Source organism: Dendrobates tinctorius, unplaced genomic scaffold, assembly GCF_039654945.1.
Source record: "Dendrobates tinctorius isolate UK_male_01 unplaced genomic scaffold, ASM3965494v1 ptg000199l, whole genome shotgun sequence".
Lineage (NCBI taxonomy): Eukaryota > Metazoa > Chordata > Amphibia > Anura > Dendrobatidae > Dendrobates > Dendrobates tinctorius.
Window position 1 is genome coordinate 795976 of NW_027361866.1, and position 26797 is coordinate 822772.

A 26797-nucleotide genomic window follows, 5' to 3' on the forward strand; every position below is an offset into this window, starting at 1 on the left:
GGCCTTTATCATATAGTCGCTGAAAAAATAAAATATATACAGTAAAAAATCAGAGATATATACATAATAAAAACAGCATACAAAATATAGAATAAGTATCTCCCAGAGGTGCATATCTGCTAAGTCACATGCCGTATGATCATTAAAGAACATCGAGATACTTTAAGACAAGAAAAGAGGAGAAAGAAGGCATGGCGGTAGACAGGACACAACTATATAGAGAAAATATTGAAGTCATACCCCTTTAGAGAAGAGCGGTTGTAGTCACCAGGTAAATAGTTTCACTGTTAGGCAATATTTCTAAAGTCAGTAGATTATCCTGTAGGTGGGAGATAAATGGAATTATAATTAGATGGGCACCAAAATTGCAAGAGGTATGGTATACTGGTTACAATGTAAAGAGACATGTAGTATCTCAATATCAGGGGAGAAAATGGTAATTAGCGCCAAATCTTCTCTAAACCATGCAGAATAAACAGTACAGTGCAATTCCTGAGACTGATATGGTTAATCTTATAGTTATGGTGATAGGAACATAAGAAATGCGATCAGTGGGAAGGGTTGAATACCTCTAAGGTCAGTGGTCCTAATTCTTAAGACGCCAAAAATTTGTTTGCGGTATGACAAAATTGCATTGAGATGAAAGACGTGAACCCATAGGGACAAAAGGGGAGCTATACTGATTGTATAATAATCATTCCTATAAGGCATATATAGTATATAAAATGCAGCGCAATATCACAAATATGTATAATAATACATATGGCTTAATGTATATAGAAACATGTGGGATCAGGGGAAAAGTTGGGTACATTTATGGCAAGTGGTCCTGATTCCTGAGGATCCACAACTATGCAAATATGCCCAAAGAAAATTACCTTGGAAGAAAAAAAATTTTTTTATAAGTATGCAAAAAGAGGCTACATTGGTGGTGCAGCGGTGGATACTTTAAGGCATGTTACTTACAATCATTGGTGGCAGTGGGAGATGCAGGCACCGCCGTGCCTGTGCAGTGAGTGAGCGCTGTGTCTGTATCAGCGCCCCTATCAATGCCTGGGCCGGTCACCTGACCGGAAGTGACATCAGACTCCGGCACATGCGCTGTATGATGCAGCTTTGTCGCCCCATATGGGGGAACCACCAAGAAGATGGCGCGGGAAGCCTGCGCAGTAGCGCATGTTAGAGGTCTTTTCTACAGAGGAGGGAACATCTTTATGCTGGTGTCGCTATGGGCGAACATAGCTGGAAGGGATGCTGAGAATACAGGCTCCATGTGGAGAAGATAGATGGACATAAATATATCTTGTGATATACACCATAATGCAACATGAAAGATTAAGCATGCGACATAATTACAGCGATCTATTACATAATGTACACAAATAATAAAGGTGACATTACTCTATTGTAGGAGTCCAAACTGAAAAGAATAGAAGAGGAGGGAGAGAAGGGAATAGAATAGGAGGTATTTTTTCTTAAAGAGAAAGGGAATAGAATAGAGGATATTTAATGGAGTCAAAAAAAGGGGAGAAATAAAAGGAAAGAGATAAATAAGGACCTGTAACTTGACCTGTTGGGAATAAAGGTGTTTATAAACTAAAAGAATGCTGGAAAAAAAAATTTTTTTAGAAAAAATAAAAAGATTTTTGTGTACTCACCGTAAAATCTCTTTCTCTTAGCCTTTAATTGGGGGACACAGAACCGTGGGTGTTATGCTGCTGTCCACTAGGAGGCGACACTATGCATAATCTGAAAAAGATTAACTTTGGCTCCTCCTCTGCAATATACACCCCTGGACGGCGTCAGCCTTCTCCAGTTTTGTGCCAAAGCATAAGGAGGAACGTAATCAAATAACATAACCATGCCTGTGAGAAGGCTACTATGTACGAGCTCAAAGAACAATATGAGAACTCAACAGTAAACAACGGCCCGTAAGGGCAACAGGGTGGGAGCTGTGTCCCCCAATTAAAGGCTAAGAGAGATTTTACGGTGAGTACACAAAAATCTCCTTTACTCTTTCGCCTAATTGGGGGACACAGAACCGTGGGACGTCCCAAAGCAGTCCCTGGGTGGGAAGCAGTGGATGAATATTGTGTTGACAGTTCCCTAGACTTGGGGTACTGCCGCCTGCAGAACCAGTCTACCCAGGCTCGCATCCGCTGAGGACTGGGTATGAACACTGTAGTGTTTCGTAAACATGTGTAGGCTAGTCCAAGTGGCCGCCTTACACACTTGTTGTGCCGAAGCCTGATGCCGAATGGCCCAGGAGGCCCCTACTGCCCGTGTAGAGTGTGCCGTGATACCGGCCGGAAGAGGGGAACTGTTAAGTCGGTAGGCCTCATGTATGGTGGACTTGATCCACCTGGCAAGGGTAGCCTTGGAAGCCGGCAGCCCCTTGCGACTACCTTCCGGAAGAATGAAGAGGGAATCAGATTTCCGGAAAGGTGCAGTCCTGGACACGTAAATCCGCAATGCTCTGACGAGGTCAAGCGTATGCAGAGCCTTCTCCACTCTATGAACCGGAACCGGGCAAAGGGATGGCAGTGAAATCTCCTCATTGAGGTGAAAGTTGGACACAACCTTCGGAAGGAAGGATGGTACCGTGCGGAGAACCACCTTGTCCTGGTGAAAGGCTAGGAAAGGCCGTCTGCAGGAAAGTGCTGACAATTCCGACACTCTGCGTAACGAGGTGATCGCCACTAGAAAAACCACTTTCTGAGACAGAATGGAGAGTGGAACTCCTCTAAGAGGTTCGAAGGGTGGAGCTTGCAATGCTGTCAGGACCAGATTGAGGTCCCACGTATCCAGCGGACGTTTGTAGGGAGGAACCAATCGGGAAACTCCCTGGATGAAAGTCCTTACTTGCGGTTTAATAGCAATGCGCTTTTGAAAAAGGACTGAAAGCGCCGACACCTGACTCTTGAGCAAACTTAGGGATAGCTTGGCATCTAGGCCCGATTGAAGAAAACCTAGTACCTTCGGGAGGGAATAAGGGAGTGGGACTTGTCCATGAGATTCGCACCAAGAAAAGAAAGCTCTCCAGGTACGATAATAGAGCTTGGCGGAGGCCAGCTTCCTTGCCCTGATCATAGTTGCAATGACTGCCGGTGAAAAACCTGCCTGGGTTAGAATCCAGGTTTCAAGGGCCATGCCGTCAAATTGAGAGCCCCTGAATTCTGGTGGAAGAACGGACCTTGAGACAGAAGGTCGTGACGGTCGGGTAGACGCCAGGGGGCGTCTGCCGTAAGTTGGACGATGTCGGCGTACCATGTACGTCTGGGCCAGTCTGGCGCGATGACGATGGTCGGAACTCCCTCTTGCTTGATCTTCCTCACGACCCTGGCGATTAGGGAGAGGGGTGGAAAAATGTACAGGAGTCGGAACTGGGACCAGTCCTGGACCAGGGCATCCGCTCCGAGCGACCGCGGGTCGTGTGTCCTGGCCATGAAATTGGGGACCTTAGTATTGAGATGGGATGCCATTAGGTCCACCTCCGGGGTTCCCCAGCGTTGACAGATCTGGCAAAAAATCTCGGGATGGAGAGACCACTCCCCCGAGTCCATTCCTTGCCTGCTGAGGAAGTCGGCTTCCCAGTTTTCTACACCCGGAATGTGTACCGCAGAAAGTACCGACCTCGTGTCTTCCGCCCAGCGGAGGATATGAGCCACTTCTCTCATCGCCTGGGCGCTGCGGGTCCCGCCTTGGTGGTTCACGTATGCCACAGCCGTGGCATTGTCTGACTGTATCCGTATGTGCGAGGCTTCAAGCAAGTGATGAAAGGCTCTCAGTGCCAAGAGAATGGCCCTGATTTCCAGAACATTGATGGGCAATGTCACTTCCCTCGGTGACCACTTGCTCTGTGATGTAGGTGCACCGCCCCCCAGCCTGTCAGGCTTGCATCGGTAGTCAGGATCTTCCATTGTCCTGAGAGGAATGGCTTCCCTCGTGTAAGCGAGGTTGGTTTGAGCCACGTCAACCTGAACTCCCTGTCGAGGGAGAAGGGGTTCCTGTCCCAAGATCTGAGTATGGCTAGTTGAAGGACCCTGAGGTGAAACTGGGCAAATGGCACTGCCTCTATTGCTGCTGCCATCCGGCCGAGGACTCTCATGGCAAACCGGAGAGATCGAGGAGGACTGCGAAGGAGTGTGCGAACTCCCAGACGGATGGCCAGTGTCTTGTCCTTGGGAAGGAGCACCAGGCCCCTGGTGGTGTCGAATACCATTCCCAGGAATGTTAGAGTCCGAGTTGGGATAGTCGACGATTTCTGTAGGTTGACTAGCCATCCCAGGCGACTCAGTGTCTAGTGTGATTGAGACACTGACCTCGCAGTCTTTGAAAGTGGGAGACTTGTTTGGTTGACCGCGAACCTGAGAAACCTTTGGTGGGCGGGAGCAATTGGTATGTGGAGATACGCATCCTGTATGTCTATGGAGGCGAGGTATTCTCCCTGGTCCATGGATGCAATGATGGACCGGAGGGACTCCATGCGGAAATGACGGACCCGTACGTAATTGTTGAGCTGTTTTAGGTCCAGTATGTGTCGGACGCCGCCTCCTTTCTTGGGGACTACGAACAAATTTGAGTAGAATCCTCGGAATCTCTCGTTCGCGGGAACCGGCACCACAACTCCTGATTGAAGGAGAGAAGAAACCGCTTGGTGGAAAGCACAAGCTTTTTCTGGTGGTGTTGGAGGAATAGAAAGGAAGAACTGGTTCGGTGGAACGGAAGTGAACTCTATCTTGTATCCGGAAGACACTATTTCCCTGACCCACCTGTCTTCTGTAATAGGCAGCCAGACTTGCTGAAAGAGTAAAAGTCGGCCGCCTATTGGTGGGGTGTCTTCCGGAGGTCGCGAGTCATGATGTAGCGAAGTTCTGAGGTTTTCCTCCCTTGGGTTTCGCTTGGCCTGATTTCGACTGCCAAGCCCTGTCTGGTCGCTGCTGCGTCCGTGGGTTGTCCCTGTGTGGAGAACGGTTACGGTTTTGCACTGGGCGCGAAACGGACCAGCCCGAGGAATTCCGAAAGGATCGGAATCGCGTCTGGTTTCTTCGTTTAAACGTGCGTTTCGGTTTTAGTTGAGGGAGAGAAGTACTCTTACCCCCAGTGGCATTGGCTATCATGGTGTCCAACTTTTCGCCGAAAAGTCTTCCAGTAAAATACGGAAGTCGCGTGAGGGACTTCTTTGAGGCCGCATCCGCTTTCCATTCTCGCAGCCAGAGGATGCGTCGGATCGTGATGGCGTTTGATGCTATTCCCGCTACACCTCTGGCGGAATCCAGGGCTGCATGAATCATGTAGTCTGCTACCACTGCTATCTGGACCGCTTGGTCCGAGAGCTCAGGATTTGAAGCCTGAAGACCCTCCTGTAGTTTTTTGGCCCAAGCCAGGATGGCCTTGGCTGCCCAAACTGAAGCAAACGCAGGGCCCAGAGAGGCGCCTGCCGCTTCGAAAATAGAACGAGCCATGCGTTCTACTTGCCGGTCTGCTGCGTCCCTGAGGGTTGAGCTATCCGGCAGAGAGAGTAAAGTCTGCGCTGCTAGCCTAGAAACCGGAGGGTCCACTTCAGGTGGATCTGTCCATTGTTTGGTGTCTTTCTGTGGGAAGGGGTACTTCGCTTCCAAATATTTGCGATTTAGCGAATTTTTTCTCAGGCTGCGCAAACTGTTTGGTAAGTATTTTCTCAAACTCATGGTGATTAGGGAAGACCTTAGGTGGTTTCTGAACACTTTCGAAGCAAATCCTATGTTCTGGGACTTCCGGGGCCGACTCTGGAATTTTTAGCACCCGATGAATGGCAGAAATTATGTCCTCAACGAGCGCTGTATTGCTAGGGGGAGAAGGTACCACGGACCTGTCCGTTTCGTTATCTGAGTCGGAGTCACAGATGCCCTCCGAATCCTGTGCCTCGCTAAGGTGATCCCTGGAGGGCGATCTGGGGCGGGGGTCTTCTGTGGTGGGGGATCCCTGTGGTAAATTGCACTGTCTGTCTGTGGCAGGGGACTGCCCAGGAGACCTGGAATGACGCTGTCTCTCCCTGGAGGGGGACGACCTTGTGCTATAGTGCGACTCGGGTGATCGAGACCTGTGGGTCCGCTTACGTCTGTGAGAGTCGGAAGCAGCATGTTCCTGAGACAAGCTGTCCGTTTGCTGTGTACCGTCCATAGCCGGGGCCCGACTCTGCAGAGCTTGCAGCAATGTAGCAGTTAGGTTGTCTATGGACTGTCATGGACTGAGACATCTGAGTTGCCCATTCCGGCGTGGCCTGTGACACTGAAGCGTCAGTAGGGACGCCCTGGGGTTCTGACCCAGAGTTCAGGATGCAGTCCCGGCAGTGTGGATACGTGCTGCCACTAGGGAGCGTGGCTTTGCAGGCTGTGCAGAATGCATAGAAACATTCCTGCCTGGTTCTCTTCCTTGAGCCCGGCATAGTGCACAGAGGCTGGCTATAAGGGATCGTACAGGGGTGGCTACGCAGAGGGAACCCACAGAGAGCCTTATAGGAAGTATGGATTCACAGCTGAGTAATGAGAACCCAGCTGTGAGCTTACCCCACCGGTGTGCCCCTAGGTCCACAGCGCCGACAGATCCCAGTTCTGTGCCCCCCGGAGACCGCTGTGATGCTCCTCTCCTGGATCTCATCCAGAAAAAATGGCCACCGGGACTCTGAGGAGAGGGAGGAGGGGGCAGAGAGCTGAAAAGGGCGCGCTGGGCTGTGTAAAAACGCCCCCTTTCTGCCTCAATCCGCCCCTTCTATGACACTCCAGTGTGTCATTTTGGTCATCCGGGGGGCGGGGAAAAGGCGGCGGCTTCGGCTAGGCCGAAGCCGCGGTCTAAATTAGAGGCCTGATGCCCAGGAGGGCTCCAGAGCGGCGCGGTAGTCCGGGGGGGGGTGGATTTGCACCAGACCCCCCCAGAATGGTCAACTGGATAGCGGTGGGGGTAGCAGGGGTAGTGGTTTCTGTATGTGGGGCCCCTGAAGCGCTATGGAGCCGCTGCTGCAGAGACAGGGACGCAGATAAAACCCTGTCTCTGCTGTGCCATCCAGTCCGCACCCTCCCCCGGCCCCAACAGGATCCCTCAGCCGGCCTGGGGTCCCTGGAAGCTGCGGAATGCTGCCTGATCTCCGACCCTACCTGAGGCGTCTCAACCTAATGCCCCCTGCGGGGGATTAGGGAGGGTGCGTCTGTCACCGTCAGGGGGTCTTCATCCTCGCCTCAACCTCAACCCAGACCCCTTAAAGGGGTTGGGGAAGGAGGGGTGTCTCGACCTCGAACCAGGACCCGAGGGACTGGGGAGGGAGCGACATGGGGAATAGCCACCTCGACCTCAACCGGGTACCCCTAATAGGGGACCGAGGAGGGAGCCATTCCGGGAGTCTCGCTGGAGACCCTCTCTTCTTCATCTGTATTTCCGGACGAAAAAAGGAAAAAAACGGAAGAAAAAAGGTGTGCCTCCTTGCGACACTAAGCAAAAACTGGACAAGGCTGACGCCGTCCAGGGGTGTATACTGCAGAGGAGGAGCCAAAGTTAATCTTTTTCAGATTATGCATAGTGTCGCCTCCTAGTGGACAGCAGCATAACACCCACGGTTCTGTGTCCCCCAATTAGGCGACAGAGTAAGATTGTTTAGGGAAGTGAAATAGAAAAAAAAAAAAGGGTAAAAATAAAGTGGAAAATAAAAGATATATGGAGAAAATGAAGAAATTGAAAATGGAAAAAAAATATTGGTAAAATATAATGATAAAAATAAAAGGAAAAAAATAATATAAATAAAGAAAGGGGGAAAGAAACAAATGAAAAAATGAAAATAAAAATTGAAACTATAAGGAAAAAAAATTCCTTAAAAAAATGAAAAAAGTAGTTTCATGTCTTACCGCCATGGAAGATGTCAAAAGAGACTCATGTGGGCGAACGATCAATGGGTCTAAAGAGGGGAAAAAAAGGGGTTATTAGATTAGCCAATCAATTTCGCGGTTGAGACCTTTGGGAAGTAGGGTATCGAGAGTATAAATCCAATAGGTTTCACGTTGCTTTAGTATGCGGACATGGCTGCCACCCCTCTTGGGCCTAGGTACTCTTTCTATGATTTGGTACCTCAGCTGGGACACATTATGTCGGGCTTCCTTGAAGTGGGCAGGGAGTGGGAGCCATGTTTTTTCGCACCTGATGGTTGATTTATGACTAGAAATTCGATCTCTGATAGCTTGGGTGGTTTCACCCACGTACAGTAACCCACAAGGACATTTGATGATGTACGCGACAAAATTGGATTCGCAGGTGAAATACTCCCTAATTGGGTGAGATTTGCCTGTGCGTGGGTGAATGACCTCGTTGCCCTTTATAAAGTTGGAACAGCTAATGCAGTTAAGACACGGGAACGTACCTGTTCTCTTGTGCCCTGTTAGTGTACGTGGAGTGGTCTGATTGGAATGTCCTAGATCTGCCCTGACCAACTTGTCCTTGATGTTTTGGGGCCTTCTTAAACACATTAGAGGTGGGGATTTAAAAATCTCAATTTTTGGGTAAGCTTTGGTGAGTAAAGACCAATGTTTATGGATTAGATTATGGACTCTCTGCATGGAAGGGTGATGGCCATGGCCAAACGGAAGTCTCTGTGGTTTTCGTGTGGTATGTATAGTGCCATCAGGGTCAGTGAGTACTTTCGTCATCTCTGAAGCCAAAAGCGTGGATGGATAGTGTCTTGTTTCGAATTTCTTGGACATTTCCCGTAGGCTTAGGTCTCTAGTGTAGTCTCAGACAGGAATTGAAATTTACAATCTCACACAGCTCAGAATCTATTACCTTTCTGGACACCACAATCCACAAGGATTTAAATGGTAAATTCACCTCTGATATCTACACTAAACCCACCGATAGCAATGACCTTCTTTTATATGACAGTTGTCACCCAAAATCTACCCGTAACAGTCTCCCTCGGTCACAGTTTGAGAGTCACCAGAATTGTCAGATCCCGCCACTAGAGGCCTAAGACTACGGAAGATGTCCAAGAAATTTGAAACAAGGCACTATCCATACACGCTTTTGGCTTCAGAGATGACGAAAGTACTCATTGACCCTGATGGCACTATACATACCACACCAAAACCATCGAGACTTCCGTTTGGCCATGGCCATCACCCTTCCATGCAGAGAGTCCATAATCTAATCCATAAACATTGGTCTTTACTCACCAAAGCTTACCCAAAAATTGAGATTTTTAAATCCCCACCACTAATGTGTTTAAGAAGGCACCAAAACATCAAGGACAAGTTGGTCAGGGCAGATCTAGGACATTCCAATCAGACCACTCCACGTACACTAACAGGGCACAAGAGAACAGGTACGTTCCCGTGTCTTAACTGCATTAGCTGTTCCAACATTATAAAGGGCAACAAGGTCATTCACCCACGCACAGGCAAATCTTACCCAATTAGGGAGTATTTCACCTGCGAATCCAATTTTGTTGTGTACATAATCAAATGTCCTTGTGGGTTACTGTACGTGGGTGAAACCACACAAGCTATCAGAGATCGAATTTCTAGTCATAAGTTGACCATCAGGTGCGAAAAAACGTGGCTCCCACTCCCTGCCCACTTCAAGGAAGCCCGACATAATGTGTCCCAGCTGAGGTACCAAATCATAGAAAGAGTACCTAGGCCCAAGAGGGGCGGCAACCATGTCCGCATACTAAAGCAACGTGAAACCTATTGGATTTATACTCTCGATACCCTACATCCCAAAGGTCTCAACGGCGAAATTGATTGGCTAATCTAATAACCCCTTTTTTTTTTTTTTCTCTTTAGACCCATTGATCGTTCGCCCACATGAGTCTCTTTTGACATCTTCCATGGCAGTAAGACATGAAACTACTTTTTTCATTTTTTTAAGGAATTTTTTTCCTTATAGTTTCAATTTTTATCTTCATTTTTTTCATTTTTCTTTCCCCCTTTTATTTTCATCATATTTTACCAATACTTTTTTTTCATTTTCAATTTCTTCATTTTCTCCATATATCTTTATTTTCCACTTTTTTATTTTTACCTTTTATTTTTTTTTCTATTTCACTTCCCTAAACATAATCTTTTATTTTTTCTAAAAAATTTTTTTCCTTATTTTCCGGCATTCTTTTTTAGTTTATAAACACCTTTATTCCCAACAGGTCTAATTACAGGTCCATATTTATCTCTCTCCTTTTATTTCTCCCCTTTTTTTGCCTCCATTAAATATCCTCTATTCTATTCCCTTTCTCTTTAAGAAAAAATACCTCCTATTCTATTCCCTTCTCTCCCTCCTCTTCTGTTCTTTTCAGTTTGGACTCCTACAATAATGTCACCTTTTATTATTTGTGTACATTATGTAATAGATCGCTGTAATTATGTCGCATGCTTAATCTTTCATGTTGCATTATGGTGTATATCACAAGATATATTTATGTCCATCTATCTTCTCCACATGGAGCCTGTATTCTCAGCATCCCTTCCAGCTATGTTCGCCCATAGCGACACCAGCATAAAGATGTTCCCTCCTCTGTAGAAAAGACCTCTATAATGCGCTACTGCGCAGGCGCGGTTTTCCCGCGCCATCTTCTTGGTGGTTCCCCCATATGGGGCGATAAAGCTGCATCATACAGCGCATGTGCCGAAGTCTGATGTCACTTCCGGGCAGGTGACCGGCCCAGGCATTGATAGGGGCGCTGATACAGACACAGGGCTCACTCACTGCACAGGCACGGCGGTGCCTGCATCTCCCACTGCCACCAATGATTGTAAGTAACATGCCTTAAAGTATCCACCGCTGCACCACCAATGTAGCCTCTTTTTGCATACTTATAAAAAAAAATTTTTTCTTCCAAGGTAATTTTCTTTGGGCATATTTGCATAGTTGTGGATCCTCAGGAATCAGGACCACTTGCCATAAAAGTACCCAACTTTTCCCCTGATCCCACATGTTTCTATATACATTAAGCCATATGTATTATTATACATATTTGTGATATTGCGCTGCATTCTATATACTATATATGCCTTATAGGAATGATTATTATACAATCAGTATAGCTCCCCTTTTGTCCCTATGGGTTCACGTCTTTCATCTCAATGCAATTTTGTCATACCGCAAACAAATTTTTGGCGTCTTAAGAATTAGGACCACTGACCTTAGAGGTATTCAACCCTTCCCACTGATCGCATTTCTTATGTTCCTATCACCATAACTATAAGATTAACCATATCAGTCTCAGGAATTGCACTGTACTGTTTATACTGCATGGTGTTCTAAGATTTGGCGCTAATAACCATTTTCTCCCCTGATATTGAGATACTACATGTCTCTTTACATTGTAACCAGTATACCATACCTCTTGCAATTTTGGTGCCCATCTAATTATACTTCCATTTAACTCCCACCTACAGGATAATCTACTGACTTTAGAAATATTGCCTAACAGTGAAACTATTTACCTGGTGACTACAACCGCTCTTCTCTAAAGGGGTATGACTTCAATATTTTCTCTATATAGTTGTGTTCTGTCTACCGCCATGCCTTCTTTCTCTTCTTTTCTTGTCTTAAAGTATCTCGATGTTCTTTAACCCCTTTCTGACATCTGACGTACTATCCCGTCCATGGGACCTGGGCCCCTATGCCCATGGACGGGATAGTACGTCTACCGCGATCAGCGGCGCCCACGTGGTGAGCGCCGCTGATCGCGGCCGGGTGTCAGCTGATTATCACAGCTGACACCCGGCACAATGTGTCAGGGGCGGTCACGGACCACCCCCGACACGTTAACCCCTTGCACACCGCGATCAAACACGATCGCGGTGTACCGGGGGTTAAAGGGAAGCATCGGCAAGGAGGGGGCTCCCTCCGTGCTTCCCTGAGCCCCCCACGACAGCGCAATGTGCAGCGCTGCTGCGGGGGGCTCCTTTCCTGCAGGCCCCCGAATCCAAGATGGCGACGGGGGCCTTCGGGGGCCTGCAGGAAGCTGGCTTCCTCAGTGCCTGCAAAGCGCAGGCATGAGGAAGTCTGCTTCAATGCCTGTGACAGATCAGCGATCTGTCGCAGGACAGTGATGTCCCACCTGGGACTATTTAATAAAGTTAAAAAAAAAAATAAAAAAATGTTAAAATAAATTAAAAAAAATCGCCAAATAAATTAGAAAAAAAAAAATATTCCCCAAATAAATCCTTTTTTTGGAAATAAAAAAAAACAAAACAATAAAAGTACACATATTAGGTATCGCCACGTCCGTAACGACCTGCCCTATAAAACTATCCCATTAGTTAACCCCTTTAGCGAACCCCTTAAAAAAAATAAAAATAAAAAACGATTTATCATACTGCCAAACAAAAAGTGTAATAACGCGCGATCAAAAAGACGCATATAAATATCCATGGTACCGCTGAAAACGTCATCTTGTCCCGCAAAAAACGAGCCGCCACACAGCATCATCAGCGAAAAAATAAAAGTTATAGCTCGCAGAATAAAGCGATGCAAAAATAATTATTTTTTATGTAAAATAGTTTTCATTGCATAAAACCGACAAAACATAAAAAAACGACCTAAATGAGGTATCGCTGTTACCGTACCGACCCGAAGAATAAAACAGCTTTATCAATTTTACCGCACGCGGAACGGTGTAAACGCACCCCCCTAAAGAAATTCATGAAACGCTGGCTTTTGTTCATTCTGCGTCCCAAAAATCGGAATAGAAAGCGATCAAAAAATGTCACATGCCCGAAAATGGTACCAATAAAAACGTCAACTCGTCCCGCAAAAAATAAGACCTCACATGACTCGGTGGGTCAAAATACGGAAAAATTATAGCTCTCAATATGTGGTGATGCAAAAACTATTTTTACAAAAAAAAGCGTCTTTTAGCGTGCGGCAGCTGCCAAATATAAAAACCGCCATAAATAGTAAATCAAACCCCCCGTTATCACCCCCTTAGTTAGGGAAAAATAATAAAATAAAAAAAAAATTGTATTTATTTCCATTTTTCCACTAGGGTTAGGGTAGGGTTAGGGCTGAGATTAGGGTTAGGGGTGTGTTGGGGTTAGGGTTGGAGTTAGAATTGGGGGTTTCCACTGTTTGGGCACATCAGGGGCTCTCCAAATGCAACATGGTGTCTGATCTCAATTCCAGCCAATTCTGAGTTGAAAAAGTCAAATTGTGCTCCTTCCCTTCCAAGCTCTGCCATGCGCCCAAACAGTGTTTACCCCCCACATGTAGGGTATCAGCCTACTCAGGTCAAATTGAAAAACAATTTTTGGGGTCCAATTTCTCCTGTTACCCTTAGGAAAATAAAAAATTGGGGGCAAAAATAACATTTTTGTGGAAAAAAAGATTTTTTTATTTTCACGTCCGAGCGTTATAAACTTTTGTGAAGCACTTGGGGGTTCAAAGTGCTCACCACACATCTAGATAAGTTCCGTGGGGGGGGTCTAGTGTCCAAAATGGGTCACTTGTGGGGAGTTTCAATAGTTTAGGTACATCAGGGGCTCTCCAAACGCACATGACACCCGCAGACCATTCCATCAAAGTCTGCATTCCAAAACGTCACTGCTTCCCTTCCGAGCCCCGACGTGTGGCCATACAGTAGTTTTCTCCCACATATGGGGTGTCAGCGTACTCATGACAAATTGGACAACAACTTTTGGGGTCCAATTTCTCCTGTTACCCTTGTGAAAATGAAAAAATTGGGGACTAATTGATCATGTTTGTGGAAAAAATACGATTTTTTTATTTTCATGCCCGGGCATTATAAACTTCTGTGAAGCCCTTGGGGGTTCAAAGTGCTCACCACACATCTAGATAAGTTCCTTAGGGGGTCTCGTTTCCAAAATGGGGTCATTTGTGGTGGGCTTCCACTGTTTAGGTACATTAGGGGCTCTCCAAAAGCAACATGACACCCGCAGACCATTCCATCAAAGTCTGCATTCCAAAACGTCACTACTTCCCTTCCGAGCCCTGACGTGTGTCCATACAGTAGTTTTCTCCCACATATGGGGTGTCAGCGTACTCATGACAAATTGGACAACAACTTTTGGGGTTCAATTTCTCCTGTTACCCTTGGGAAAATAAAAAAATTGGGGACTAATTGATCAGGTTTGTGGAAAAAATGCGATTTTTTTTTTTTTTTTTTTTTTTTTTTTTTTTTTTTTTTTTTTTTTTTTTTTATTTTCATGCCCTGGCATTATAAACTTCTGTGAAGCCCTTGTGGGTTCAAAGTTCTCACCACATATCTAGATAAGTTCCTTGGGGGGTCTAGTTTCCAAAATGGGGTCACTTGTAGGGGGTTTCCACTGTTTAGGTACATCAGGGACTCTCCAAACGTGACATGGCGTCCGATCTGAATTCCAGCCAATTTTGCATTGAAAAAGTCAAACGGCGCTCCTTCCATTCTGAGCTCTGCCATGCGCCGAAACAGTCGTTCCCCCCCACAAATCAGGTATCAGCGTACTCAGGACAAATTGCACAATAACTTTTGCAGTCCAATTTCTCCTGTTACCCTTGGTAAAATAAAAAAAATTGAACCTGAAGTATTTTTTTTGTGAAAAAAGTTAGATGTTCATTTTTTTTTTAATTCAAAAAAATTCCTGTGACGCACCTAAAGGGTTAATAAACTTCTTGAATGTGGTTTTGAGCACCTTAAGGGGTGCAGTTTTTAGAATGGTGTCACTTTTGGGTATTTTCTATCATATAGACCCCTCAAAGTGGCTTCAAATGTGATGTGGTCCTAAAAATAAAATGGTGTTGTAAAAATGAGAAATTGCTGGTCAACTTTTAACCCTTATAACTTCCTAACAAAAAAAATTTTGGTTCCAAAATTGTGCTGATGTAAATAAACATGTGGGAAATGTTAGTTATCAAGTTTTTTGTGTGCCGTATCTCTGTGATTTAAGGGCATAAAAATTCAAAGTTGAAAAATTGCGAAATTTTCAAAATTTTTGCCAAATTTCCGTTTTTCTCACAAATAAACGCAAGTTATTTGAATGAAATTTTACCACTAACATGAAGTACAATATGCCACGAGAAAACAATGTCAGAATCACCGGGATCCATGGAAGCGTTCCAGAGTTATGACCTCATAAAGGTACAGTGGTCAGAATTGTAAAAATTGGCCCGGTCATGAACGTGCAAACCACCCTTGGGGGTGAAGGGGTTAATGATCATACGGCACGTGACTTAGCAGATATGCACCTCTGGGAGATACTTACTCTATATTTTGTATGCTGTTTTTATTATGTATATATCTCTGATTTTTTTACTGTATATATTTTATTTTTTCAGCGACTATATGATAAAGGCCGTTGTGAGGCCGAAACGTCAAGCTGTCGCTTCTTCACCGTCAAATAAAAATATTCCACTTGAGCAAAAATTCACGTGTGCAGTGACTCTATATTAAATATATGCTAACGGGACTACCAGTTCCCTTTTCACTACCACCATATATCCACATCATTTAGTCGAGTGCTAACCATCTCTACTATCCGTCATTGTGATGTCTGAACTGTCCGCTGGTCTTCTGACCTCCATGGGCATAATATGAGGCTATTTCGGGCAAGGAGACCCTTGGGTGGTCTGGACATTGCAGCCTCCACTGTGACCATGAACCTCTGAACTGTAAAACCAGCCTAATCGATGTGTCTATTGACTAATATTTGATTCCACACTTGTAGGTGCAGTGGTTAAGATCGCAGTTTCCATCACTGGACATTGAGGTGGATGGAGGTGTTGGCACAGAAAATATTCACCGATGTGCAGAGGTAAGAGCTATATAATATACATATCTTTTACTTCATTATTGCTTTGTATATAGGAATATTCTGTAATAGAAGACTTAGGATGGAAGCATTTAAAGGGTACTTCCATCTTGTAACTCACAATGTCTCAAGATAATCCTCAGTAGAAAACACCGTGTGCACTACTGTAGTGGTGCCAAGTTAGGTTCCCAAACCATATATGATAAAATGAAAACCTGGCACTCAACTTAATGCTTGGTGAGGCAGTTTATTGTAGTACCAGAAAACGTTTCGGTCAATATAGACCTTCATCAGTTACGTGCTAGTATGTTTGAAAGTAGCTTGAAGGAGGGCGCTTTTTATGTTATTCACTGATAACGCCAGTAATCAAATGGTCAGAATGCTGCTGTAACGCAGGATAATCTTAACCCCTTCCTGACATCCGACGTACTATCCCGTCCACGGTACCCGGGCCCGTATGACTGTGGACGGGATAGTACGTCGGGCCCTTTAATGCGATACCGCGACTAAAGTCGCGGTGATCGCATTAAAATTCCGACGCCATCTCACCTTAGAAAAGATGGCGTCGGCATCCCGGGCTGCGATCCCGCCCCCCCGGCATCCAGAGCGCTGTGATTGGCTGTTCAATTCTGAACAGCCAATCGCAGCGTTTCTCATTGTTTCAGCCAATCAGCTTGGCTGAAACAATGATGTCCTAGGCGGGGATCGAGTACCGATGTACTCGATCCTAGAGCCGGTGCCTGGCAACGCCAGGCACCGGCAAAAAGCACCCGGATTGGCGCGATCGCCGATCTGATCGATCGCGCCAATCGCAGTGCACAGCGGCGCTATATCGCCGCTGTGCCCTGCCAGTACCGGCCAGGATCGGTGCTATATTAGCACCGATCGTGCTGGAGCCTGATGCAGGGTCTGCAGGAGTTGGCTGGCGCGATCGATTAGATCGGCGATCGCGCCAACCACAGGGCACAGCTGCGGTCACCATGTGACCGCTCTGTGCCCTGCTGGTGACCTGGGCATGACCTGCCTAGTAATCGGAGCTGTGAGCTCCGATTCTAGGCAGTTGCCATGGTCACCAGGCAGATCAGGGATTGGTGGGATCGATGTAATCATTCGATCCCACCAATGACAGGTCACAGCAGCGATGTGACCGCTCTGTGACCTGCCCCCTGACCTGCCTCTGACCTGTCTGCCCTGTCTGCAGGGGTCCTCACTCTAGCTGAGGATTCCTGCAGAGAGGTCGGACGCAGCAAGAGCTCCTGTGCTGGGTATTGTGGTGCCACAGCTTGTAGCATCACAATCCCTGCAGAAGAAAGAAAACTACAATTGTAAGTGTTAGATTGGGCAGGGGATCAGGGATCAATTATCTTCACCCCCCCTCTTACCCCCCTTCACCCCCCTTTTACCCCCCTCCACCCCACTTTTGCGCCACCTCCGTGCGCAGCCGGCGAGCGTTGATCGGTGACGCAGTTCACCGATCAACACTCGCGCTCGCTTTTTTTTCCTTAGCCCCCTTTGCGCCACTTCCGTTCACACATTCCGCAGCCGCAAAAGTTGGATAAGTGACACACGTCACTTATCCAAGCTTGTGCCTGCCGTTTTTCATTTTTTTCACCCCCCTTTGTGCCACCTAACTACAACCCTAACTGTTGATCCCTGCCCAATCTATCTTCATCCACCCCAATCTCCCCATCCCCCTTCCCCCTATTTTTACCCCCCTCCACCCCACTTTTGCGCCACCTCCGTGCGCAGCTGCCGAGCGTTGATTGGTGACGCAGTTCACCGATCAACACTTGAGCTCGCTTTTTTTTTCCTTAGCCCCCTTTGCGCCACTTCCGTACACACATCCCGCAGCCGCAAAAGTTGGATAAGTGACACACGTCACTTATCCAAGCTTGTGCCTGCCGCTTTTCATTTTTTTCACCCCCCTTTGTGCCACCTAACTACAACCCTAACTGTTGATCCCTGCCCAATCTCTCTTCATCCACCCCAATCCCCCCATCCCCCTTCCCCCTATTTTTACCCCCCTCCACCCCACTTTTGCGCCACCTCCGTGCGCAGCCGCCAAGCGTTGATTGGTGACGCAGTTCACCGATCAACACTTGAGCTCGCTTTTTTTCCTTAGCCCCTCCGTACACGCATCCCGCAGCTGCGAAACTTGGATAAGTGACACAGTTCACTTATCAGAGTTTGCCGTTTTCCTTTTTTTTTTTTTTTCCACCCCCCCCTTGCGCCACCCCGTGCGCACATCCAGCAGCCTAGTTTTGATAAGTGACACTTATCAGCTAGGGCCTGCTGTTTTTAGACTTTTTTCCACGGCTTTTTCTTTACAGAAAGTTTACACCAATCACTCCCCCCCCCCCCCCCCCCCTCACGTACACATACAGTTTTCAATAAAGTGTACACCCAAGCACCATATTGACACAAAAATGTCATCAAATTCATCCCAACAGCGCTATTCAGTGGAGGAGGCATATGCTTTACTTGCCTCCGAAACTGATAGCGATTTGGATGACGATCCGACTTTTCTTTATTTTTCGGATTCTTCATCCTCTTCTTCTTCCTCTTCCCCCTCCTCATCTTCCTCCTCGGGTCCTGCGGAACCGCCACGCAGACGCTCCAGGACAGAAGATGAGGCAGCGCCCACCATGCCCGCAGCTGACCCTGTGTTCCCCGTATGGACCTCGCCCCCCGAAAATTACGAGCCACTGATTCCTGATTTTGTGGCAGAATCAGGAATCAAGTTTGACACCACCGGCCTCACAGAAATTGACTTTTTCAAAGTCTTTTTCTCTGAGGATTTTGTTAACCTCATGGTGGAGCAAACTAATTTGTACGCTCGTCAATTTTTGGAGCAAAACCCGCGTTCAACATTTTCAAACTGGTCTCCTGTAGACGCAGTTGAAATGACGCAGTTTTGGGGCCTGGTCCTCCATATGGGGATACTGAAGAAACCGGAAATTCGGCAATATTGGAGTGTTGATATTTTATACAACACTCCAGTGTTCCGAATGGTCATGGCCCGGACGCGTTTTGAGGCCATCCACAAGTTTCTGCATTATACTGATAATGCAGCGTGTCCCGCACAAGATGACCCCAACTTTGACCGTCTGTTCAAAGTTCGGCCGGTCATCGAACACTTCAACAAAAAGTTTGCTGAAGTGTACGTGCCCCAAAGGGACATCTGCGTGGATGAGTCCTTGGTTCACTTCAAGGGAAGGCTGCGATTCCGTCAATACCTGCCCAGTAAGAGGGCCAGGTACGGAATCAAACTCTATAAGTTGTGTGAGAGTACCTCAGGGTACACCCACAAGTTTAGAGTTTACGAAGGGAAGGACACCCGGATTGAACCCCCTGAGTGTCCTCCTTTCCTGGGAGTGAGTGGGAAAATTGTGTGGGATTTGGTGCACCCACTGCTGGATAAAGGTTATCACCTCTACACTGATAACTTTTATACCAGCATCCCACTCTACAAATCCCTCTCTGAGCGACGTACCGCAGCCTGCGGTACTGTCCGCAAAAATCAGAGAGGCCTCCCGAAGACGCTACTTGGGCAGATGCTCCGAAAAGGTGAGAGCAGAGCCCAATGTAGCGACCACCTGCTGGTGGTCAAGTACAAGGACAAGAGAGATGTCCATCTCTTGACCACCATACACGGTGATGGCAGTACCCTCTGCACTGTACGGGGTACCTCTACACAGGTCCTCAAACCGACATGTGTAGTGGGGAACAACAAAAAAAATGGGGGGAGTTGATCTCTCCGATCAACTCCTCCAACCGTACAATGCATTGAGGAAGGCCAAGGTGTGGTACAAAAAGCTGGCCGTGCACATCGTCCAAATGGCAATGCTCAACGCATTCCTGCTGTCACAATGTGCATGCCCCAGCGATACGGCGTACCTTCATTTCCAGGAGGTAGTGGTTAAGGCCATGATGTTTGGCGCTCAGGAAGGAGCGGGCCCCAGTACTTCAGGAACTGAAGGTGCTCGTATTGTCCCAGGTCAGCATTTTCCGGGGGTGGTCCCGCCAACCCCAAGAAAAGGTAAGCCGCAAAAAAGGTGTCGAGTGTGTTACAAAAAAGGAATACGCAGGGACACCACTTACCAGAGCGACACCTGCCCCGAAAAACCTGGCCTGTGCATGAAGGATTGCTTCAAATTGTACCACACCTCCATGCACTACTAATTTACATTAGATTAGTTGGGGGCACATCTAGATTTGTTCATTGGGGGTCTAGTATCCAAAATGATGTCATATGTGGGTTTTTTTCCTGTTTAGGCACATCAGGGACTCTGCAAATGGAACATGACGCCAGCAGACCATCAAAGTCTGCATTCCAAAACAACACTACTTCCCTTTCGAGCCCCAACGTGTGCCTAAACAGTTTTTTCCCACATGTGGGGTACCAGAGTACCCAGGACAAATTGGACAACGACTTTTGGGGTCCAATTTCTCCTGTTACTCTTGGGAAAATTAAAAATTGGGGACTAAATGATCATTTATGTGGGAACAAAACAGGATTTTATATTTTCACGCCTGGGCATTATAATCTTTAGTGAAACACTTGGGGGTTCAAAGTGCTCACCACACATCTAGATAAGTTCCTTAGGGGGTCTAGTTTCCAAAATGGGGTCACTTATTGGGGGTTTCTACTGTTTAGGAACATCAAGGGCTCTGCAAATGGAACATGACGCCCGCAGACCATTCCATCAAAGTCTGCTTTCCAAAACGTCATTACTTCCCTTTCGAGCCCTGACGTGTGCCCAAACAGTAGTTTTCTCCCACATGTGGGGTATCAGGGTACTCAGGACAAATTGAACAACAACTTTTGGGGTCCAATTTCTCCTGTTACTCTTGGGAAAATTAAAAATTAGGGACTAAATGATCATTTATGTGGGAACAAAACAGGATTTTTTATTTTCACGCCCGGGTGTTATAAACTTCTGTGAAGCCCTTGGGGGTTCAAAGTGGTCACCACACATCTAGATAAGTTCCTTAGGGGGTCTAGTTTCCAAAATGGGGTCACTTGTGGGGGGTTTCCACTGTTTAGGCACATCAGACGCTCGTCAAACGCGACATGGCGTCCGATCTCAATTCCAGCCAATTTTAGGTTGAAAAAGTCAAACTGGGCTCCTTCCCTTCTGAGCCCTGCCATGTGCCCAAACAGTGGTTCCCCCCCACATATTGGGTATCAGCGTACTCAGGACAAATTTGACAAGAACCTTTGGGGTCCAGTTTCTCCTGTTACCCTTGGGAAAACAAAATATTGGGGACTAAATTATCATGTTTGTGGAAAAAATATGATTTTTTATTTTCACGCCCGGGTGTTATAAACTTCTGTGAAGCCCTTGGGGGTTCAAAGTGGTCACCACACATCTAGATAAGTTCCTTAGGGGGTCTAGTTTCCAAAATGGGGTCACTTGTGGGGGGTTTCCACTGTTTAGGCACATCAGACGCTCGTCAAACGCGACATGGCGTCCGATCTCAATTCCAGCCAATTTTAGGTTGAAAAAGTCAAACGGGGCTCCTTCCCTTCTGAGCCCTGCCATGTGCCCAAACAGTGGTTCCCCCCCACATATTGGGTATCAGCGTACTCAGGACAAATTTGACAACAACTTTTGGGGTCCAATTTCTCCTGTTACCCTTGGGAAAATAAAAAAATTGTTGCTAAAATATTATTTTCTCCTTCGTCTCATTGGGGGACACAGAGACTGTGGGTGTGTGCTTCTGCCGTCTGGAGGCTGACACTAAGTATACAAAAAAAGAGTTAGCTCCTCCTCCGCCGCATACACCCTCGCCCCCAGACCGGGCGTAACTCAGTTTTTGCTTAGTGTCTGATGGAGGCACACGCAGTCTGGAGCTCCAGACTAGGTTTTTTTTTTTTTTTTTTTTTTTTTTCCCTTTCTTTGAAGATAAGACAGGGGCGACGGATCCTATAGAGAGGGTCCGATCTCCCCAAATCATCAACGGGCGACCACGTGTGAGTAGTCCTCCACGTGTTTTCTCTCCCGCACCGAGGGACACATCTGGGACTTTTCCCCAGACAACCATTTTTCTTTTTTATTTTGTAAAGAGGGGCAACGCATCCTGATAAGAGGATTCGATTTCCCCATGAACTACAACGGGCGAGCACGTGTGAGCGATGGGCGATCCCCAACGGACTCCACGTTTTGTTCCTCTCCTGCAACGCGGGATTTCAGGTTGCCCCTTCCACCCCTAGGTAGTGACACCAGGGGTGCAGTTGGAGGCGCAGGTGAGCCAGGGGATCGAAGCATCCACCCCCAGTAGCCTCCCCCTCCCCGCCCAGGGATGGGGTTGAGAGCACCCCAAGAGAGCCCCCCCCCGGCGGCCAGGCTCACCTTTTTTTGTAGGGTCACCCCCCGGAACGGGACCCCCCAGAATGCGCCGCGGGGCTGTCTGTTCCCCCGCCCGACGGGGTTACTTTTTCTCACGGGGCCCGACTCTCTCCCCGGTGGAACCCGGTGCGAGTAGTGCCACATGCGGAGTGCGGCCAGAAGTCCCGCCGGCGGCCGCGGTCCCCGCGGTATGGGGAGATCCGCAAGGCCGCGCGAGGCCTGCCCGCCCCTTCCGGTGGTAGCCGGAAGCCCCGCCCACTGACTTCCGGCAGCCCGGGGGCGCGGCGGGCGCGCAGTGACCGGGGAGCGCGCGCCTTCCTCCCCCTCCTCGCAGGTCCCCGCCGGAGTACGGCTGAAGCTCCGCCGGCGGCCACGGTCCCCGCTGTATGGGGAGGGCCGCGAGTTCCGCCCGCCGCTTCCGGTGGGGGCCGGAAGCCCCGCCCACTGACTTCTGGCGGCCCGGGGAGCGCGGCGGGCGCGCACAGTGACCGGAGGCTCCCGCCCCCCTCCCCCTCCTCGCATTTCCTCGCCGGAGTGCGGTCGGAAGCCCCGCCGCCTCTCTCCAGAGTGCACCGCAGTGCCCCCGGCGAGTAACGGCACGTGAAGCAGCTCGTCCACGTCTCAGGGTTTTCGCTGCGTCCAGAGCACCCCGTGGAAGAGGTGGGATGTTACCGGTGGGTGAGTGCAACCCCGTTTCGAGTGCCGCACAGGTTGTCAAGGAAGGGGTTACCCTCCTCCTCCTACCCTACCCTGCAATATGTCTGGCAAAGGGAAAGCTCACTCTTTCCTATACGCTGTTTGCGTTTCCTGTGGGGTCAGGCTGCCTAAGGCGCAGCCGGGTAAATTTTGCGAAGCCTGTGAGTCGGAGCGAGCCCAGGAGCCCCCCATGGTTGCAGAGCCCAGGGGTCAGGACCCCCAGAATGGGCAGTGTCTTTATCGCATTCTATGATGTCCCTTACGAAGGCAATTGAGTCCCTTCGGGGCCCGGGCAGGGTCAAGGATGGTGGTCTGCCAGCGGAAGACAGCTCGTCCACGTCTCAGGACCCTTCGTCCGTTAGGGGCCGCTCCAGCACCAGACAAGCTCATGGTAAGAGAGCTCGTTCTCCGTCGGCCGGGCCCTCTGGGGAGTCGGCGGCGTTTTTTAGGGCATCTCGTTCCCTGTCGCCAAGCTCAGGAAGCGATCAGGACGAGGGCGAGGAGGAGGAGGAGGAAGCCTGGAATCCAGAAAGCCTGGGATACCAGGACTCGGTGGACAGCCTCATTGAGGCGGTCAACCAGACTTTAGAGATCGAGGATGATGTGTCCACGGCCTCAGGTCACAAGGTCTCCTTCAAGAAAACCAGGCGTCCGCATAGAAGGTTTGCCACACATCCGGAGTTCGAGGAGCTAGTCCAGAAACATAGGGAACACCCGGATAAGCGCTTTGCAATGCAAAAGGCGCTGCAAGCAAAGTATCCGTTTCCTCCTGAACTCCATAAAGGGTGGGTGGAGTCGCCAGTAGTGAACCCACCGGTGTCACGTTTAGCATCAAGATCGCTATTGTCGATACCCAGCGGTTCTTCTATTAAGGACCCAACTGATCGCCTCATAGAGGGGCTTGCCCGCTCAGTGTATGAGGCAGCAGGGTCGGCTCTGGCCCCCTCCTTTGCGGCTACCTGGGTGGCTAAGGCCATGGTTTCATGGGCAGACACTCTGCATAGGGCCCTCCAAGACAGGGATCTGCCCGCGGAAATCTTGGAGGTGACAAATCAGATATCAGGAGCGAGTGATTATCTCGTCGGCGCCGCTCTGGATGCGGCCGAGTGTTCTGCTGTGGCAGCAGCAAATGCGATCGCCGTAAGGCGAGCATTATGGCTGAGATTATGGAAAGCGGATTCTATCTCTAAAAAATCCTTGACCTCATTGCCTTTTTAAGGCAATCGGTTGTTCGGTGAAAAGCTTGATAAGCTTATCTCAGAAGCCACAGGGGGGAAGAGTAGTTTTCTACCGCAGCAGAAGAGTTGGCCGGCATTCAGGCAGACGCAGAGGCGTTTTCGGCCCTTTCGTAGCTCCTGGAGGTGGACTTCGGCCAGGGCATCCACCTCCGCAAATGATGGTCAGATTAGGGAAAGGCAAGTTTCTTACAGGGCCAATCCGCTGGGTAGAGGCCGAGGCCGTTTGCCCAGAGCGAGGGGGGCCAGATCACAAAAGCCTCCAGCAAAATGACTCGAGGCACTTCGTACCTACGGACGACAGAGTGGGCGGACGCCTACTAAGGTTCAGCCACGTTTGGGTCGCAGTGGCACGCGACGCTTGGGTGGCAGAACTGATATCGTCCGGGTACAAGATAGTTTGTCGGACTCCCGCCACGGCGTTTCTTCCGTTCCCGGCTCTCCGGAACAGAATCGCAGGCGGAAGGTCTGTTGCAGGCTATAATGACGCTACAGCGCAACGGGGTCATTGTCCCAGTGCCGAAAAGCGAAGAGACGCAAGGTTTTTACTCCAACCTGTTTTCAGTCCCCAAAAAGGACGGGACAGTAAGGCCAGTACTGGATTTAAAGATCCTGAACAAATTTATCAGGGTCAGGCGATTCCGGATGGAATCCCTCCGTTCGGTCATTTCAGCCATGGATCCAGGGGAATTCCTGGCCTCGATCGATGTGCAGGATGCATATCTACACATCCCGATTTTTCCTCCACACCAGAGGTTCCTGCATTTTGCGATCGGAGGGCGACATTTCCAATTTGTTGCTCTGCCCTTCGGTCTGGCCACTGCCCCCAGAGTCTTTACAAAGATAATGGCGGTGGTTATGGCCATCCTGCATGCTCGGGGCATAACGGTACTACCCTACCTGGACGACCTTTTGGTAAAGGGGCCGTCATTTCAGGCGTGCCAGGAGAATGTCGGTATCACTCTGGATACCCTGGCCCGCCTAGGTTGGCTGATCAATCGGAACAAGTCGTCCTTGGTTCCGGCTCAGAGAATCGTATTTCTAGGCATGGTTTTCGACACCTCCCAGGGGCTGGTGATCCTCCCTCAGGACAAGGCGCAAAGGATCAAACAGGGGGTACGGAACCTTCTTCAGCCGGGCTCCAGATCCATCCGGTACGGCATGAGTGTGTTGGGCAGAATGGTGGCGGCGATGGAGGCAATCCCGTTTGCCCAGTTCCATCTCCGTCCGCTTCAACATGCGCTCTTGTCAGCATGGGACCGAAGGCTGCTTTCCCTCAATCATCGGTGCAGTTTGTCTCCACCGGTCCGACGGTCACTCCAGTGGTGGACTCGCGACTCGTCTCTGGTTCAGGGGAAACCCTTTCCCCCGGAACAGTGGTTGGTGGTGACGACCGATGCAAGCCTGCAGGGTTGGGGAGCAGTTTTCCAGAGTCACACAGCCCAGGGGCGGTGGTCCTTTCGGGAGGTAATTCTCCCGATCAACATTCTGGAGATACGGGCAATACGATTGGCCCTGCAACATTTTCAGCGTTGGCTGACAAACCGGCCGGTGCGCGTTCAGTCAGACAATGCTACAGCGGTAGCGTATGTGAACCATCAGGGGGGCACGCGCAGCCAGGCAGCCATGCGCGAGGTCGGGCTGGTACTGCGTTGGGCCGAGAAAAACCACGTGGTAATTTCAGCGGTGCACATTCCGGGAATCGAAAACTGGGCGGCGGATTTTCTCAGCCGACAGGGGGTCGCGGCAGGGGAGTGGTCCCTGCACCCCAAGGTTTTTCAACAGATCTGCCAACGGTGGGGGACACCAGACGTGGACCTTATGGCATCCAGAGAGAACGCCAAGATTCAAAGGTTCGTCGCTCGATCCCTCGACCCGCAGGCAATCGCAGCAGACGCTCTGGTGCTTCCGTGGAGCCAGTTTCGGCTCCCGTACTTGTTCCCACCGCTACCTCTGCTTCCAAGAGTCATCAGAAAGATAAGGAGAGAGAAGGTTCCAGCAATTCTGCTGGCCCCAGACTGGCCTCGGCGGGCCTGGTATGCAGATCTGGTTCAACTAGTGGTGGACGTACCCTGGCGTCTCCCAGATCGGCCGGACTTACTGTCCCAGGGGCCAATCTGCCATCCGAACTTAGGGGCCCTGTGTTTGACGGCGTGGCCATTGAATCTTGGCTGTTAACACAGGCAGGATTCAGGCGCGATGTGGTGGCCACGATGGTGAGTGCCCGAAAGCCTTCCTCGGCGAAGGTATATCATCGGACTTGGGAAGTGTTTTTCCGTTGGTGTAGGGATCGCGGAGTGGCTCCTCTGGTTTTTTCGATCCCCAACGTACTGGCTTTTCTGCAGGCAGGGCTGGACGCGGGATTGGCTCCGAATTCGCTCAGAACGCAAGTCTCGGCCCTGTCGGTGCTTTTCCAACGAAAGGTCGCTTCGGTCTGGCAGGTTAGGACGTTTATGCAAGGGGTCGCACATTTAGTACCCCCCCTATAAGGCACCGATGGAATCATGGGACCTGAACTTAGTGCTCAGGGCCCTTCAGGAGCCTCCCTTCGAACCGTTACAAGAAGTCTCCTTACCTTACCTGTCCAGGAAGGTCGTTTTTCTGGTAGCGATAACATCTATTAGGCGGGTTTCGGAACTGGCGGCTTTATCTTGTAAACCGCCGTTCCTGACTTTTTATAAGGATAAAGTAGTTTTAAGGCCAGCTCCCCCCTTCTTGCCGAAGGTTGTCTCTGCATTCCATATCAACG

The 26797-nt window shown here is 49.0% G+C and overlaps 1 protein-coding gene across 2 annotated transcripts in view; it reads left to right on the plus strand.

Moving 5' to 3' along the window:
- Positions 1–26797, plus strand: part of RPE (ribulose-5-phosphate-3-epimerase) — a 55921-nt gene that overhangs the window by 23621 nt on the left and 5503 nt on the right. For both annotated transcript variants that reach the window (XM_073553198.1, XM_073553199.1), the window contains exon 5: positions 15681–15767. In XM_073553198.1, coding sequence (XP_073409299.1) covers positions 15681–15767 — 87 coding nt within the window. The remainder of the gene's footprint in view (positions 1–15680; positions 15768–26797) is intronic.